At 37.8% G+C, this 16,987-nt stretch overlaps 1 protein-coding gene across 1 annotated transcript in view; it reads right to left on the bottom strand.

Annotated features, from left to right (window-relative positions):
• Positions 1 to 249: 249 nt before the first annotated feature.
• CCSER1 (coiled-coil serine-rich protein 1) overlaps positions 250 to 16,987 on the bottom strand; it is a 635,129-nt gene continuing 618,391 nt past the window's right edge. Inside the window, exon 9 of the mRNA XM_010586161.1 lies at positions 250 to 849. Coding sequence (XP_010584463.1) covers positions 364 to 849 — 486 coding nt within the window. The 3' untranslated portion in view covers positions 250 to 363. The remainder of the gene's footprint in view (positions 850 to 16,987) is intronic.

Below are 16,987 nucleotides of genomic sequence, written 5' to 3'. Positions count from 1 at the left end.
ATCTACTTTAACAGTAACATTATTAAACATACACATATTATTTAAGATCACCTTCTAGAGCTTCAGGAATGATAGTGGCTTATGGAGGGAAAAAAAATATACATATTTAGCCAATACTGGACTAGCAATGCCAGCCAAATGGTCCCATTTATTATACCCATGGTGACTTTTGCATGACAAATCAATCTAGTCTAGTTCATCCTTTTGCCACAGTTCCAGATGGGAAAGTATGGAACCTACAGACAACGTTAATTTTTTACTTTATTTTTTTCAGGTGAAAGTAGCAGCAGATAAAAACTGAAGACTGAGCTCTAGGTGGGCTTATGTTCCTCTTTAATCCATGGCAAGAATACAAGCACCTTGTTACCCATCTTGTTGACCTAAAGTCTGTAGCTCTGCTGTGTGTAAATTGTGGTGGAGGAAAACATTTTTTCTGCTGTACATGTGTAAAGAGATGGGTCCCCTCGGAGGCTGTCCGAGTCTCCCTGTGAAAGTGGTATGCTGCCGAGGTGCAGCTGATGGGTCTTTTGGAGCTCCTGAGAACACTGGATAGCTGTCTGCCTTGGATGCTGGCTTTGCTGTACTTGGTGTCGTGGTGGCCAAACCGTTCTGGGTGGCCTCTGAAGCGAGGGTTTCGTACGTGCCTCTAGCATGCTTGATGACTTCCACAATCTCCTTCTCTTTTAAGAGGTTGCTCAGACACAGATTAGACAGCTGACAGCTCTTGCTTTCATAGGCCATTGCTTGGTTGCCTGATGAGTATCTAAAAGGGTCCTCGGTGGGAGTATGTGCTGACTTTCTGTCCCTTGTGCTGAGATTTTGGCTCACCATTCTGTTTGGATATGTAGCCTGGGGAAACAAAAAAAACCTGTATTTGTAATAGAACATATTAGGAAAATGGTGTAGAGTATATAAAATACTCCTCACTACAGATGTACAGCACACGGGGCTGGCAGATTAAAACAAAAGACGAATCTCAAATACTGGTAAAACTCCCAAAGCTCTGCTAGCATAAAATAGAAGTATTGTTCATTCATATTTAACAGAAGTAATATTGAAAAAAGCTTATTATAGGTAATGATTTCAGCATTTTCTTTAAAAAAAATAGTTTAAATCAAAGGAGGAGAATTTTTTTTCAGAACATAATGAATGGATAAAAAGGTTCCATGAATTGTAAACAGATTTTCAAAAGCATTTCACATGATGAAACAAAAAGAATTTTGATTGCATAGAGTTCAACTCTTAATACTCTCCAATACTTACAAAATGTAAAGAACATCTTTTGTGAATATCTTCCAGCCTTGGTTAAGCTCAAAACATGCTTAATTTTCATTGTCCCTTGAATCTAGGTGTTTTGTTGTGTACTTACAGTTAAATACATGCCAAAATGCTCTGCCAGAGCAGAGCAATAATTTTATTTCAGCTGCTTTGAAAAAATACAATGCAAGAAGAATTCCAGCATGTTAGCAACTTTTGATGCTGTGTGAACATGCATGCATTTGTATTTGTTTAAATAAGGGGAATGTATCTGTGCATGGCAAGCCAGATCACTGCAGATTTCCAGTGTGTGCTTAGTGTGATGCTTCTTTTTGTCCTCCACAGAACACCTGGCTGGAGAGGAGATGATGGGGCTGTGGGATCTTCTCTCACACATTTAAAAAATATACTCTCAGTGTATAAAGTGTTGAGGGGAAAATGCTAATACAGTCACAGCAGGATTCTGCCTGTTCCATGACTGACTGCACTAGGTAGCTTCTAGAGGTGAAGCCCCAGGAACTCAGCTCACAAAGAGATGAGGAATGCACTACTCAAGATGTGAATGTTCAGAAGTCTGGTCCCTAGTGGGCTCTGACGTTGCAGAATAAATCTGAGAAAATAAAAAATACTCCCAAGCCTTACAACAATACTTTGCTAAAAATATTTCAGGATGTTTCCATGATTCCATAGGAAACTTGTATACATTGTTTCAGGACAATCTGTATCACTTCACATGCATTTCTATTTTAAACAACACAGAAGAACGATACAGTTAATTCACGGCTTACATCTTTTTCTTAGTGTAGGCATGCTAATGGTCATGCTTCTACACAGATTCATATGCAGGTTTGGATACAAGTATTGCAGGGCATTTTAGGCACCAGAGATAGTATTTTCAAAAATTATTAGTACCGGAGTAGCATTTTTCCCACTTGATTCAGTGCTGATTGCACCCAGACTCATAATGGGAGTAAAACACTTCTGGAAAACAGCACTTAAGTTTTTATGCCTACAGCACACAGATGTTGAGATGAAATTCAATTTAATTCCTAGGGAATCATTCTTGAGGAGAACTGTCTGTAAGTTCAATCACTTTTTCAAAATTTATTTATTTCTATGCCAGTAAATAAAATCTTCCTACTGGGACAAGAGAGACAAATTCAATGCCGTGCCAAAAACCCCTGCATTTGTTGTAAGGGAATGTTTCTGAAGTTACCATATGTCACCCTATGCCCTTTGACAATGTAAAGATTGGTATCATAGAACTGAGAGGAACTTTAGGATGGGACATCTAGTCTATTCTACACTTCTGGTTAGCATCAGCTTATCCCTATGTTGTTCCTGACATTTTTTTTTTTAACTAGCTGTTAAGGACCTTCATCAATGTAATCTGTACAGCCTCCTCAGCTAACCCTTTTCACTACATTACCTTTACTTTTAGGAAAGGTCTTCCTAATGTCTAAACTGAATCCTTCTGGCTGCAAGTCTATTCCTTCTCTCTATCTCTACCATGGAAATGAAGAAAGAATTGCTGTTTGATCTTTGAATACCTGTTTATGTCTTTGAAGAATGCTGACAAGCTACCCCTTAATCTCTTCTGCTCTAGAAGAAAAAATATCACATTGATCTTTTGTCATAGGACTCATCTTTTAGACTCCGAGTCATTCACACTTGTCTTCTCTATAGATTCTCTTCAGTAATTCCGCATTTTTTCTTGAAGTAGATGGCCCAAGAGTACAGCACTTAAGGTAATCCCCTACCACTAGGAAGCAGAAGCAGCACTATTAATCCTACAAAGGACTTTACCTGCTTCTTTTTAATTCACTCCAGTATGAGGTTAGCAATTTCATTGTGCAAGAGCATGAAATTGTTCACTCATGTTCACCTGGTTGTCCACAATAGTTCCAAGATTTTTTTCTACAAAATTATTACCAAGTTGTTCAGCTGATTATTGTCACATAGGCATAATTCCTCATTTGCCTCTGTTGAATTTCATCATTTTTCCTCTGATCTTTTGTCTAAAGTATCAAGATCATTCTGAATTCCAGTTTTATCCATTAACATGTTTTCCATCCTGTACAACTTCATGTAAGCTGTAAATTTAATAAGAATATTCTCTACTCCATCATTCAGGTAATAGATGACTAGTACTGAACACTATAAAACCCTACTTACTATAGCCTTCTGCTTTAACATTTGGCCATTGGTAACTAATTTCCAACGACAGTTTTCCAATTTACTCTATATTTGTTTCATTTAGTCTGCATAGTATGTTTATAAAACAGTACCAAAAGCCTTACTAAAAGCAAGAAATCTGACATCTACAGCTTTTCTTCTAGCCAGAAGGCCTGTTACTGTGCTGTTGAATGAAATTAGATTGGTTTGGCAATTGATTTGATTTGTAATCCACATTGGCTCTTGTTCATCTCGTTTTCTTCTATGTGCTTATAGTTTGTTTGATTACTTGCCTCAACTTTTTGTCTGAGAATTGAAGTTAAACTAATGGAAAACATTATAATATATTTAAGATGAATCACAACCTCCCCCCAACATTCATAAAAATAGAGACTGATACTGCACTCTGATCAGTATATTCTTGTTTTAATAAAAATGCCTCAGAGCTTTTTGTAGTGGCATACACTGCTCAGTAAAAAGTCTAGGAATTAAGAACAGTTTCTCTTCTTACAGCTGCTACTGAAGTGCCAATGAAAGGATATAATTTATCTGTTTAATCAGCAACTATCCTTGTTCTTGTCTTCATTCAGTGAGATTACTCAGTCATAAACAGCATGATATGTGAATAATTGGAGTTCAAACATGTTGCTGCAGACTTTTGTAGCCTTGGCTACAGAGGCCACTTCCAGTGAGAAGCATGACCATTGCTGGAGGTCTTGGATAGAAATTGTCTTATAGTCTTAAGAATGGCTTAGCACTTACTTTTGTCTCTTGAAATAGAATAAAAAATAAAAACTTGTAGGGAAAAAATTCTTATGAAATAAGTTATACCAACAAGGTAGGTTTTACAGTAAATACAGCAGAATCAACTGGTTTTGAAAATGAGAAGTGCAGAAGCATATTCAAAACAAGGCATATTGTTGAAAGTGGGTACCAGTAAAAGGTACAAGGCATGATTACATGATTTTTTAATATTGCTTTTTTAACTTGATCTTGATGAAATGCTCTGTTTTGAATATCTGGCACTGTGGTGTTTCTTTCCTCTTCCTTATCAAGGTTCCCTTTCACATGAAATATTTTCATTTTAGAAAATACATGCTGGATTTGTAGGCCTCCAAAATATTTACTTCTGGTTGTTGGCCAAAGGGGGGAGACAGTGTGTGTGTGTGTATCAATAAATATTTAATAATATATATGTGGTGAGGGAAGGTCTTAGTTTTGTGAAGCTGTAACTTGCTGAAATTCCCCTTCTATTGAATAATTAAACAAATACCAGGTGGTGACAAATTAAGAGCTAATTTACCTAGATTTTAAAACATCAATAGAAATTTAGAATATGCCATCAGTATTCTAAGACATTGGTTTGACCCTGTCTCCAGCAATAAGACACAGGTGGTTAACATGGAAAGACAGACTCATTCTATCAAATGCATAGTTAGACATGAAATGAACAGGGATTTTAATAGAAACACCACCATAAAGCAATACTATCATTGTTATCTATGACAAATTACCAAAGAATAGCTTCTAATCAGGAAAAGAGAGAACAGTGGTCAGATAGGAGTCAAAATCAACAAGAAATCCTCTCCCCTTCTCCCTTCCCCATAACATTATTCTCCCCCCAAAATATTGACAATAAAAAGTCCAATGCTGCTTATAATTCTAACATTTTTATAAAAATCACAACATACAGAATTGAAAATAATTGTATGTTGTTGTTTTTCATTTGCTGAATTCAGATAGTTTAGCTTGAAAGAATGTAGTCCAACTGAGTTTTCTTGCTGGCCCATTTTACAGTTATTTAGAATCCTGATGGTCTGGTCAGAATAAGAAAAATATCCCAGAATGAAATGCACAACAGTGAGAATCACACATGCAGCACCAATAAGAAAAATACTCTGGACAAACTTGAACTTTTATTTTTAACCTATTTCTCCTTATCTTCCTGTAAATGTTTCATGCAAAATTTTCTGTGGTGGACTTTTGGGTATCAACTGCATTCTATGAGTGTTAGATGTGATGGAGCAAAGCCACAATCCCAAGGCATCTGTTTGCCAATTTGAGGGCTGAGTCCTTGTCCAAAGCTGAAGGTGGCTTCGTGCCAGTTGTGTTCCAGCCTAGCCTAGAGCAGCTGCAGGGCTGCTGTAAACTGCTGCTTGGCAGTGCTCCAAGGAGCCGATCTGCCAGCTGGTGACTGCTGAAGCAAAAAATCCATTCACCTCTTTCCCTTTTACTTTTCAGTAGCTCAGCTAGAACCAACAACTTCTCTGCCCCAGAAATCCCCGAATGCCACCCTACAGTCTGCCTAACTGTGGACTGAGGAAATGGGCTGCAATTAGGATGCAACTGTGGCTCTGAAACTTTTTTTCAGAAGTAGCCCATTTTAAATATATGGAGAAGGAAAAAAAAAGCCTCCTTTGTTGTTTCAAATAGATCTGAAAGTGTAAGAAAACATGTGGATTTGAATTTCCTGATCACATTAAACACAAAAAAGTGCATGCTTTCTTGCTTAAGTCTAATTCTCAAAAAGAAAAAAAAAAAAAAAAAAAGATTTCTATTAAAATCTGATTGGCTGTAAAATTTTGATAGGTTGGTATCATGATCACTGGTGTTTTACTGTACATAAATATGAGAAAGATCTAAATATCTTAGGTTTGATTATTCCACACTGGTGCTAAATACATTAAGATTGAACAAAAAATGGCAACTTAATATTCCTAAAGTATTTTTTCCATAAATTTTCTTGATGGTTCCTCTTTATGATTGTCATTCTGGCAACTTTATCTTATATTAAGAAAAAAACCCCAAACCCCTCAATGACCCACTTTAAAGTAATGAAAACTGACTACTCTTATAGAAAGCTCCAGAATGGAACATGTTATTAAAAAACCACTGCAGCCATTCATCACTTTCCATTTTCAAAACCAATGAGTGAAATATGACAAGAGTTAACGACAAGACAATACTGCTGCAGGACATTAAAAAATGGATATTGTTGCTGACTGTCTTCTGATAAAGTACTGATATAAAATGACAGAAAAAGACATGAAATACAAAAACACCTAAAAAAGGGTGCAGATTTTTAAGATGCCTGTGCCCAGAGGCATCTGGGAGTCTTAGATGCCTATAACGTAATTCTTCCAAGTAGAGCAGCTTTCTTAAATACATCATTCTGACAGCAGGCACAGAGAATAAAACCAAACAAAATACTTTCTCATCAGTGTATCCAGCACACCCGGACAACCAACGAATAACGGTGTATTTGAAGAACAAGGTTTTACCACCCCAAAGTATTTTTGCTTTCAGAGGTATTAATGGAAGCACGCTCTAGAGAGAGTAATTATTCTGACAGAAACATGAAGACTTCCTGGATTTCCTCAGGTTTTCTACTGCTTAATTATTTTGTGTTTGCTGTTACATGAGGAATATAAAATGTGTTCTGCAATATAATATTAACTATATAGTCCAGCATAGCTCACTTGGCCTTTGTCAGGTCTCAGCTGGACTGCAGCACCTTCTGCAGAACTGTCTCCATTTGCAGCCTAGCCCAGAATTCATAAAATATAAAGCAACATAAAGAAGTCCAGAAATAAAAAAAAGGTGCTATAGCTCTATATTTCGAAGGATGGAAAGGATGAAGCCCTGCATCACGCTTTTGAATTTATATCCCTTCAGATGCCTTTCACACTTCTGACAGTTTATGCAAGTGCAGACCTAATTTACCAAAACACAGGTTAACTCAGTACTTTGGTATGCCACATCTGTCACTATGTCAGTTCCTTAATTTCTACACCTCCTCACTTTTGTGTTTACCAGCTTCCAGCCTAGAGATGATCAAATACAAAATGTAATTTAGCTGCAGCAGGTAATTGTTCTTCATTCAAGTCTCTTAAAAAGCACTCATTCTTATTGATTTCAGTAGCATCTCGAACATGAGAGTAGCTTTTACAACCCAGATCTACACCTATTGATCAAATGATGCTGCCTTCTGGCAACATGCGACACATGAAAGAAATAAAGTCCAGTGTGTCAAAATAAGGCATGGACTAGTATCAACAGGTTATGGGTAAGAACCAGCTGCTGATCAATTTGCAAGCTCTGCTGTCATCCATTACAAAATGAATGCAGTTAACATAAATCAGAAACATTCCTCTTTCTGCCTTTCAAACATCTTTATTTACTTACTGAAAGCAAAAATTATGACATGCTAAAATGCATGCCTCTTTCCCATAATGCCCTTTTAACCAACAGGCCAGTTGAATACAGGTGAACTATAGTGGTGAGCTAATGTCCTAAAAGGATTTTATGGTAGTGGTGATACAGTGTGATAAGTAACCCACAGAGGGCTTAAATAAGATATTCATCTTCTCACAGCATAGAATTACCCTTGAAAAATTTCATTTATGTAAGTATAATGCACAGTTGAGGCAACAAGGTATAAAAGGATGTAATGCTGTTTTATAAAGTAGGAAGAAAACAGTGAAGAATTTCTCATTAATCTCTAGTAACTTACAGTAAATCGCTACTCTGCATTCTCAATACTGCATTTCAAGGGTTAACTGGAAGATTTTTCTCATTAGTAAAGCTAATAGAAAATTTTGAATTTTACAGCTGTTTTTACCATGTCCTACGAATTAAACATTTGGAACTCTGGAGCTGTTCACCAGTGTTAGTCATATTCTTCAAAAATGCTACAAAATTCATTTGAATGATACTGAATACACCTTGTTATACCCTGTGGCTTAAAATTCCAAATAACTATAAAAATACTGATGATAATGAAAAGCTACTAAATAGTGTGGATCTTTCAATGATGTGACTACAGAACAGCAGGACATACTATGTGAGACAACAAATCTTATTTTACCCAGTCTGTATCTAAGACTTCCCCAAGATCAGAAAGTCAATCCAGAAAAGGTGATTTTTACCAGATGAACTTTTCTTATTTTGGACCTGGGGACACAATGGTAAGGAAGATGCAATGGACTTTTACACCCATTTTAAATATCTGTTAAATACCTAATCCTGGAAACATCCTGTGTTTAGCAAAGACTAGCTCCCCTTCCTCCAGCAATTCTTGTAACATCTCTGTCTCTCTTGATGCCTTTGGCATCTTTTTTTACTGACCTCCTATCCCCTCAGCTTCTTTGGGTAGCCACAGCTATTGCATCCAATGATGAGGAAAATATCTTCATTAGGCTCTTGTTGTACACAGGCTCCACCTTTGGTTATAGGTAGCAGAGTCTAGAATAAGGTGTCCAAGTCATAATTGGTCATGGACCTTCTAGGCTCCATTCAAGGGGACTGGATCGGCCCCATGTTCACCCAGCACTTTGGGTCTCACTATCCCTGTGCAACCCAAGAATTAAGGGCCACTTGTGCCACACTTTTAGCTACAGTCATATAGAAAGTCATAGGTGTCTACACTTAAGGTCCTCTTTTGCATAACTGATGCAAAATAAACTGATAGAACTTGGGAACTAGGGAACACAAGGGTCACTTCAAAAGACCACAGTTCATGCAGTATGAGCAATTAAGTTTGACACAAAGGTCATGAGGAAACACTAAGGAAATACAAACAGGAAAACTGCACAAGTGCTAATTAGCCCTTCTGAAAGAGTGTGCTACTCAGCTGATATTTATTGCTATGCTAACGCAGGTGTTCTGGCTTTGCAAGCCAAACTATTTCTGTACAGCATTTGATGTGCCATGTAGACATAATAACTTGTTCAAAGATGTCTGCCTTGTGCCTTACCTATTTTTTTGATGACCAATTGCCTGAAAGCTGTGAAGTCCATTTCTCGGCTCAGGCCTGACATGTGGTCACCAGAACCTGATTGTCATATCTTTAGATCATCTGAATTAAGACTGACTTGTAGGTGGCAATTACCTTTGACAACTAACTTCTATTATATAGATGTTTAGGTTTTACCAGGTTTCTAATTATACAGTAATTTATTTTCCTACTCTAATGTCACCTAACATAATTTCCTATAGTACCAGAAATTCTGTATGTAAAATGAAATTCATATGACTATGTATTCAGTTAGATAAGATACCAGGATACAGTTGTCTTAGGAGTAGTAGTCTCAAAAAGATTTAAATATACCATGTTCAATTGTCTATATACTGTATCGCTCTATATCTGAGACATACTTCTAGGAAAAGAAAGAAAAAATACAGTGTCTACATTAATTGCTTATAAATTCTCATTTAAAATGTGAAGGAATGCATTAGACATTGTGCTTACAGATGTATTCCTGTTATGTTTAGGATAAGAATCTTAAATACTTTGGTATATGAGGCTTTTGCTTTATCAGCTGGACAGAAAGGAACTCAAACCTCTATTGTGTCTCTGTATATTTTTATTATCTTACCTTCTGTGAAAAAAATAATCATACATACTTATCTTTAAGTTCAGGGCTTTCCTGTGTCACTTTTAATTAGTGAATGTCACAAATCAGATTTCTAATGAACATGTGCCTTCTGAAAAAGGCACTGCTTGCTCTTTCACAAAAAACGACACAAAACCCCAGATGAATTGTACTTAGCCAACACTCACCTTTTTACATTATATTCTTTAACAACAATTAAAAAACCTTCCATTAAACTGAGTTTAATAAATTGGCTTCCTTACTTTTGGAAGAAATAGGGGCCGAACTTATAAGACCAGTGGGGGAAATTGCGTACATTAGCAAATGATGTTCAGCTACTGTCATGTTAATCAGTGACACTACACCTCAGCTCAGTATACAGTCTGCAAAGGAGAAATCAAAGAACTAACAAAAAGGGCAAATTTTATCCTGATTACAAGAAAAGAAATACTAATTGCCCTTTAATTGACTTGACTTTTCATTTTTATGACAAGATTACTGAGACCAAGGCATCCTTGAAGAAAAAGAGAAAATAGTCTTTTTGTTTTTTTTAATGTATATATATATATATATATATATATGATGACACCTGTTTTAGGAATGAAATGTCACAGAGTAGCCAGATTTTTTTATCCCTAAAGTAAATTCCCATAATTAAGCCTTTTTTGTGATTAGACGAAAACTTAACAACTTACTTACCTACAATCAATCCCTAGTGTTAACTGGTCAGGTTCAGTGTGTTTGACAACATGCAGAAATAGCTTAGACACCTATGACAGGATGAAGCATTACTATTCCAGAAAGGTACTGACTCCCTGCTGTAGGATTCAGTCAGAAAAAAAACCTGTATGAACTTTGCACCGTAGGACGACACTCAGTGAATCAGATTTCATTCATAATAGAAAAATTTCCCTTAAAATATTTTCTTCAGCGATATTGCTATCTATGATGGCTATAAAACTATGCTGTCTAGGTGTTTTTTTAGGTATTGAGAGTCTTAGAAATAGGGAAAGAACAAATATGATTCTCTTGGAGTAGGGAATATACTTTTTTTTTTTTTCCTTCTGGTAAACCAATGACCCAAGAATGTATTGTCTTTGTCGGTATGTAATTAGTGCATATAAATTCTGTTCTGTGATCTCTATCTGTCAATATCAAATATATTTATAGAAACAAAATCTTGTCAGGGAAAGAAGGAGACTCACAGCTAGGAGGTATAAGTAGTTCAAAATGTGACCCCCATAAGGAATCCATATAACTGATTTACATGAAAGAGATACTGCTCTAAAATAACAGTTAGTGTTTGTAGCTGAATGACATAATTTCCCTCATGTTCTAAAAAAATCCAGAAACCTATCTTCTATCATTTCAAAATTGTGTATAGTTGGCAGTGATAGAAATTTTCCATTACTGCATAATTTCAAACAAACCAAGTTTCACATAGGTAAGATAGCTCATCAGACAAGTACACAAAATAACCTTTTCCCGCCTGCGCCAGTAGCTTACACAAGAGTAAAAAAATATTTCATAGCATCTTTACTGTACCTCTGTAAGGGTCCATTCAGTTCAGCTCTCTTTAAAGCAGCTAGTGTAGCATGGTGTTCATTACAAGATATACTACTTAGTGTTCGGGAAAGTCAACTCTAACAAGGTAAAACTATTTCATATATTTCATGTATTTTAAGGCCAGCAAAAAACGCTATAATCATCTTGTCTGACCTTCTCTGCAGTAGAAGCCATAGATTTCTCTTGGTGAAATCATGTATGCCAAAAAAGGGGGTAGAATTAAAGCATGACTTAAAAGGCTGAAAGTAATGGAGAATATATTTTATTTCTTCATAATCCACTAAAATATTTTTATAACAATGCAATCTAGGTCCTTACTGGAAATGTTGCTATATTCTGGTAACAAAGCTTAAATTAATATTTGAACAAAAGAAAATAAGCAATATCTGCTGACAAAACTGCTGCTAAATATGCTAGGAGATTAAGTGTCTTTAAAGAGCAGAGGGGAATACTGTCTAAGATATTTAGGAAAAGGCAATTCTTGGAGAAAGCGCTGGTTGGTTTTGGAGTTATCCCTGTCTGGAGAAAGTTTTGGTGATGTAAGTAGTTATATGTTCAATTTGAAGGTCCTATTCTCTTTTTTAAATGATTATACAGGGTGCATGACCATGAGGAGCCCACTACAGCCTGCAAAATGACAAAGAACCCAACACTTCACAAAAACCTTGCAGTACCAAGATAATGTTACATGGAAAAATAACCTTCTTTCCATCTTAATTCCCTGGAAACATGCAAACAATTAATGCAGCTTTTTCAAAATATTCAGCATATCAGCTCCGTATCTCCTTCAGCAAAACCATATTACGCAAATTTAGCAAGCAATAACAAACAGAAGGAAACAATAACATAAATAAGTACCCGCTGAAATGTCTTGGTTTGCCTTTCCTTCTAGGAGAACCAACATCAAAAATTTTGGCAAAAATACTGAAATACCTTTATTGGTTTCTGCTTGTCTATTCATTTGCCTAGCCTAAGGAAGTTTAGCAAGATTATATTTCATATTATGCCTCCAACTTTCTGTAATAATGCACATAGGGAAGCATTTACCTACTGACTGTTGTAGCATACCCTTTCTCTGTAAACGTAAAAGTTTACATTTTCTTTTTTTTACAGATGATACTGTGGGTCTCTCATTTGAAAAAAGTAATAGAAGATTCTTTGCTCACTTGAGTTTATAGGCTTTTCAGCTGTAAATTGATGTAGTATTGCTGACTTACCAGTTGCTGCATAATAGCTGCTAAAATGGTTGAGAGTTTTAAGCTTCTTGTGACATAAACATCAGGTCAACTCTTAGCCTCTGCTGTTTGCCATCTTATTTCATTACGCACTATTTTAAAGGAACTCCTAAATTCTGAAAGGTTTTAGTGAAAACATGGTCCCATTGAATCCACTAGAAAATTTCCACTGGCTTTATTGTGCTGTCTTGAGCAGGAATGAACTTAAGCATGTGCCTGAAGGCTATTTACTACCATATAAATTAGGGACCAGTGTGTTTTTGTCTTGTCTGAGCACCACATGCTGTTGTGATGGCAGCCTCTTACTCCTCCCTCCTGCCAAATTAAGGGTGTAAGTTACTTTAAATAACTCATAACCAAAGTAACTTGTTCAAATACACTGTTTTGCAAAAAGGTGGCTTTTTAATACCTTTTAAGAAAAATAAAAAAAGAAATATTTCTTCTGAGTAGCCATCTTGAAAGATGAGTATCTGTTTGGTTAGAGCTATACATCAGAGACACATTTTAAAAATACAAGGTTTTCCCCAGGAATCAATACTGGGTCCAGTCCTGTTTAACATCTTCATTAATGATCTGGATGGTGGGGCAGAGTGCATCCTCAGCAAGTCTGCAGATGACCACAAAACTGGGAGGAGTGGCTGATACACCAGAGGATCATGCTGCCATCCAGAGGGACCTGGACAGGCTGGAGAAATGAGCCAACAGGAACCTCATGATGTTCAAGGCAAAGTGCAAAGCCTGCACCTGAGGAAGAACAACCTTATGCACCAGTACATGCTGGGAGCTGACTGGTTCGAAAGCAGCTTGGCAGAAAAGAACCTGGGGGTCCTGGTGGACACCAGGTTGAACATGAGCCAGCAATGTGCCCTTGCTGCAAAGAAGGCAAACGGTATCCTCGGCTGCATTAGGCAAAGTACTGCCAGCAGGATGAGGGAGGTGATCCTTCCCCTTTATTCAGCACTGGTGAGGCCACATCAGGAGTGCTGTGACCAGCTCTGGGCTCCTCAGTACAAGTGAGATATTGACATGCTGAAGAGAGTGCAATGAAGAGCCACAAGGACAACTGAGCGACTGGAGCATCTCTCCTGTAAGGAAAGGCTGAGAGAGCTGGGACTGTTCAGCCTGGAAAAGAGAAGGCTTAGGGGGGATCTCATCGATGTGTATAAATACCTGAAGGGAGGGTGCAAAGAGGACAGAGCACTCTTTTCAGTGGTGCTCAGTGACAGGACCAGAGGCAATGGGCACAACCTGAAACAAGGGGGTTCCCTCTGAACCTCAGGAAACACTTTTTCACTGTGAGGGTGACTGAGCACTGGCACAGGTTGCCCAGGGAGGTTTTGGAGTCTCCATCCTTGGAAAAAGCTGTCAAAAGCTGTCTGGACAACTGGTCCTGGACAACCGGCTTTAAGCGGCCCTGCTTGAGCAGGGGCTTTGGACAAGATGACCTGCCAACCTCAACCACTCTGTGGTGATGTGAAGGTATTTGCCAGCGTGAGATCAGATTAAGAGCACAGGTGAGATGCAAAAGTCTGAACAGGATGGAGTTTAGGAAGTTACATACACATAAAGCCTGCAACTTACTTTCTACTTTCTCTTTTTATTCACACCCTATCACCAAGGCTGAAGCTCTGAAGTCTGCTGACCCAGTGCATTGGTCCTAAATAAGACCAGAAGAGCTTACAGCTAAATCTGGCAGGGAACACAATTTTTTCCAGGAGGTGAGTCCTTTAACCAGCTTAAGCACCAGATGGCAGCCACGCCGCTCCAGTAACAAAGAGCTCTCAAGCCACTCTCAAGAGGAAAGATCTCCACCCTGACCATCAGACTTTCTGCTGTAAGCTTAAATCCTTATGAAGCTCAACTCCTCCATTTTGTAGCGTTATTAGTGTTGCAGATGTTCCTAGTGTTTTCCCCCAACAGCCAAAACAGCACTGTTTTAAAACTGTGATTTATCTCTAAAGGATCCATTTAATGTAATCCACAGGCAATGAACCTACCTATCAGTTGAGAGGCCCCAACACTTGAACTGGCTAAAAATTTAGACAATGTAGCTAAAAAAGGCACCATGCTTAAAACTCACCAAAGCCCTAGAAGCAGGATAACAAACTTTGCACATAGGCAACAAAGCTGTCTAAGGCAACATACCAGACACTCCAATTCACTGTACGCTGAAAGATAAAACATGGGCAATGTTTGACATTCACGAAGGAGAACAATGCATGCACACAATCACACCCCCCCTGGGGATTGACAAAAGATAGCCTCGCATTTGACTGACATCTATCAACTCATAAAAGTGTATAAAGCACATACATACAAACAACTCTCCAGAATATCCCAACAGCACACCTGAAGTAGGCTATGTAGGCTATGCTTACAACACATGCTAGGTGACCATTATTTAGGAGCGGATATGTTACAAGCTGCTTATCCCCCCACTTTCATAAACCTTGCAGGAAACGGGGAATACCGTTATTATTCAGGGCACATATCCACTCCGCTGCCTCCAGGCGTCCAGCTAGTACATGCCATCTACCTGTCAGTCTCTCAAACATAATCTTTGTTGTGATCTGGAAGACGCTTAGGCGTTAGTTTGGTAGTTCTTTGCTCTGGTCCCAAAGTAAAAGTCATCCTCAGCTGTGGAAACAGAGATTAAGCAGGGTGTCCTGGAGTGAAAACAAGTTCATGCCCATACTGCTAGGTGTGCTGAAAAAGCACCCTTGTCTCATTAGGAATATCAAGCAGAAATTTTGAAAACCCCAGTTCACAAAAAATTCCATATCAACCAGAAGTATAAATGATGAATCAAGTGTTTCTTGGGCATTGGAGCACAACTGAGCATATTCATCCTAACACATATCTAATTTACTGCTGCCAGGATAGTCCCAAGATCACATTTCCCTGCAAGTGGCTGAGCAGTTGCATGCAGAGACACTAGTATCCTCAGGAAGACTGGCAAACACCCACCAACTGCTACCTGCCACATGCAATAAACAGCACAAAGCCACCCTGTCAAAGCAGTTTCAACAGTTCACCTCCCCAGGCCAAACAGGTTAACAGCTGACTTGTGGCTTTTCATGTAGGAATAATTACACACTTCTCAGCAGACAAACTCTTATGCTGACACACTGCCTGCATAACGCTAGGGAAGGAAACCAAATGCAGAACGTCTACACCAAACCTGACTACCCCAAACCTGCAACACAGCCCTTTTTTTTTTTTTTTCAACCACAATCAGTTGTTTTGTAGTGCACATGATGTTGCTGCTTTGAGAAAATTCAGGCTCAAGCAACATCTCTCTTTCATCTTTCTCTTCCTTGTCCTTCTCTTTTTCCACTTGCTCATTTTCCTGGAGGTGCAGCTACAAGGAAGAGGAACTTATGGCAGTTGCTTCTATGCCAAAAAGCAATTTGTCGAACAGTCACAGTGATAATATGTCAAATAATGCCAACAGTAAGTGTTGAATATGCCGGAGTGCCAGGCTACAGTGCAGAGAACTGCTCCAGCCCTGAGCTCCAAAGAATTTGAACGCTGATGCCAGAAGAGGAGATTATCAAAATGGGAGTCATACCCCTTCTGCAAGCTTGACCTGTGATGTGGCACTCTGTGATTCCCTTTCCATGAACTATCCTGCCTTGGAAAGTGGGAAACACAAGGCTGCTTGAAATCCTTTCATGAGATGCAGTGATATATGGAGTAAATTGTGTTGCAAAAAAACCCCCCTCCAACTGACTCCTTTGCAAACTGGTTTTGCATTGAAAGGGGGATCTTAACTTTTCAGACTACTTCCCTTTAAATGCAGAAAAGCATATTTTAGAAAATAAATAGGAAGCGGCTGCTATGTGGAAAGAAAAGCACTCTCCTTTTAGTACCTGAAGACGAATGCTGAAAATGTACACGAATACCAAGCTTTATACAGGAACAAAAATACATCACATGCCCATGCAAAAATGAGACTGCTTTTAAGTAGCAGAAATGTAGGTTATCCTTTCTCTTCAGAAATTATTTAATTGAAAAATAGTCCACATTTAACACCTTTCATTTCAAGATAGAGCACCATTGCTTTAAAATCTTAACAGTGGATTTAACAAAATTTATGCTATAAATTCAACACACATCGTTACTGGAATCTGTAACCAGAAGGTCTCATTATAAGTTCTCATTAATATGAAACCGCATCCTCCTGAAAGCTCTGATAAAGGCATCTAACATTTTCTCTTTTTTTATCTGATAACAGTCACTAAGCTTTATTTTAATAGGATTTAAATCTCACAATATCACCTTAACATAAGATCAAGCTGACTTGTATGTCCACTTAAAAGAAAATAAAATTAAAATTTATACCTACAGTAAAAACATAGAAACTTTTCTCTTTCTATG

Source organism: Haliaeetus leucocephalus, unplaced genomic scaffold (genome assembly GCF_000737465.1).
Source record: "Haliaeetus leucocephalus isolate CR32 unplaced genomic scaffold, Haliaeetus_leucocephalus-4.0 Scaffold140, whole genome shotgun sequence".
NCBI lineage: Eukaryota > Metazoa > Chordata > Aves > Accipitriformes > Accipitridae > Haliaeetus > Haliaeetus leucocephalus.
The sequence above is the reverse complement of the archived record's forward strand: the minus strand, read 5'-3'. Positions and strand labels throughout refer to the sequence as shown.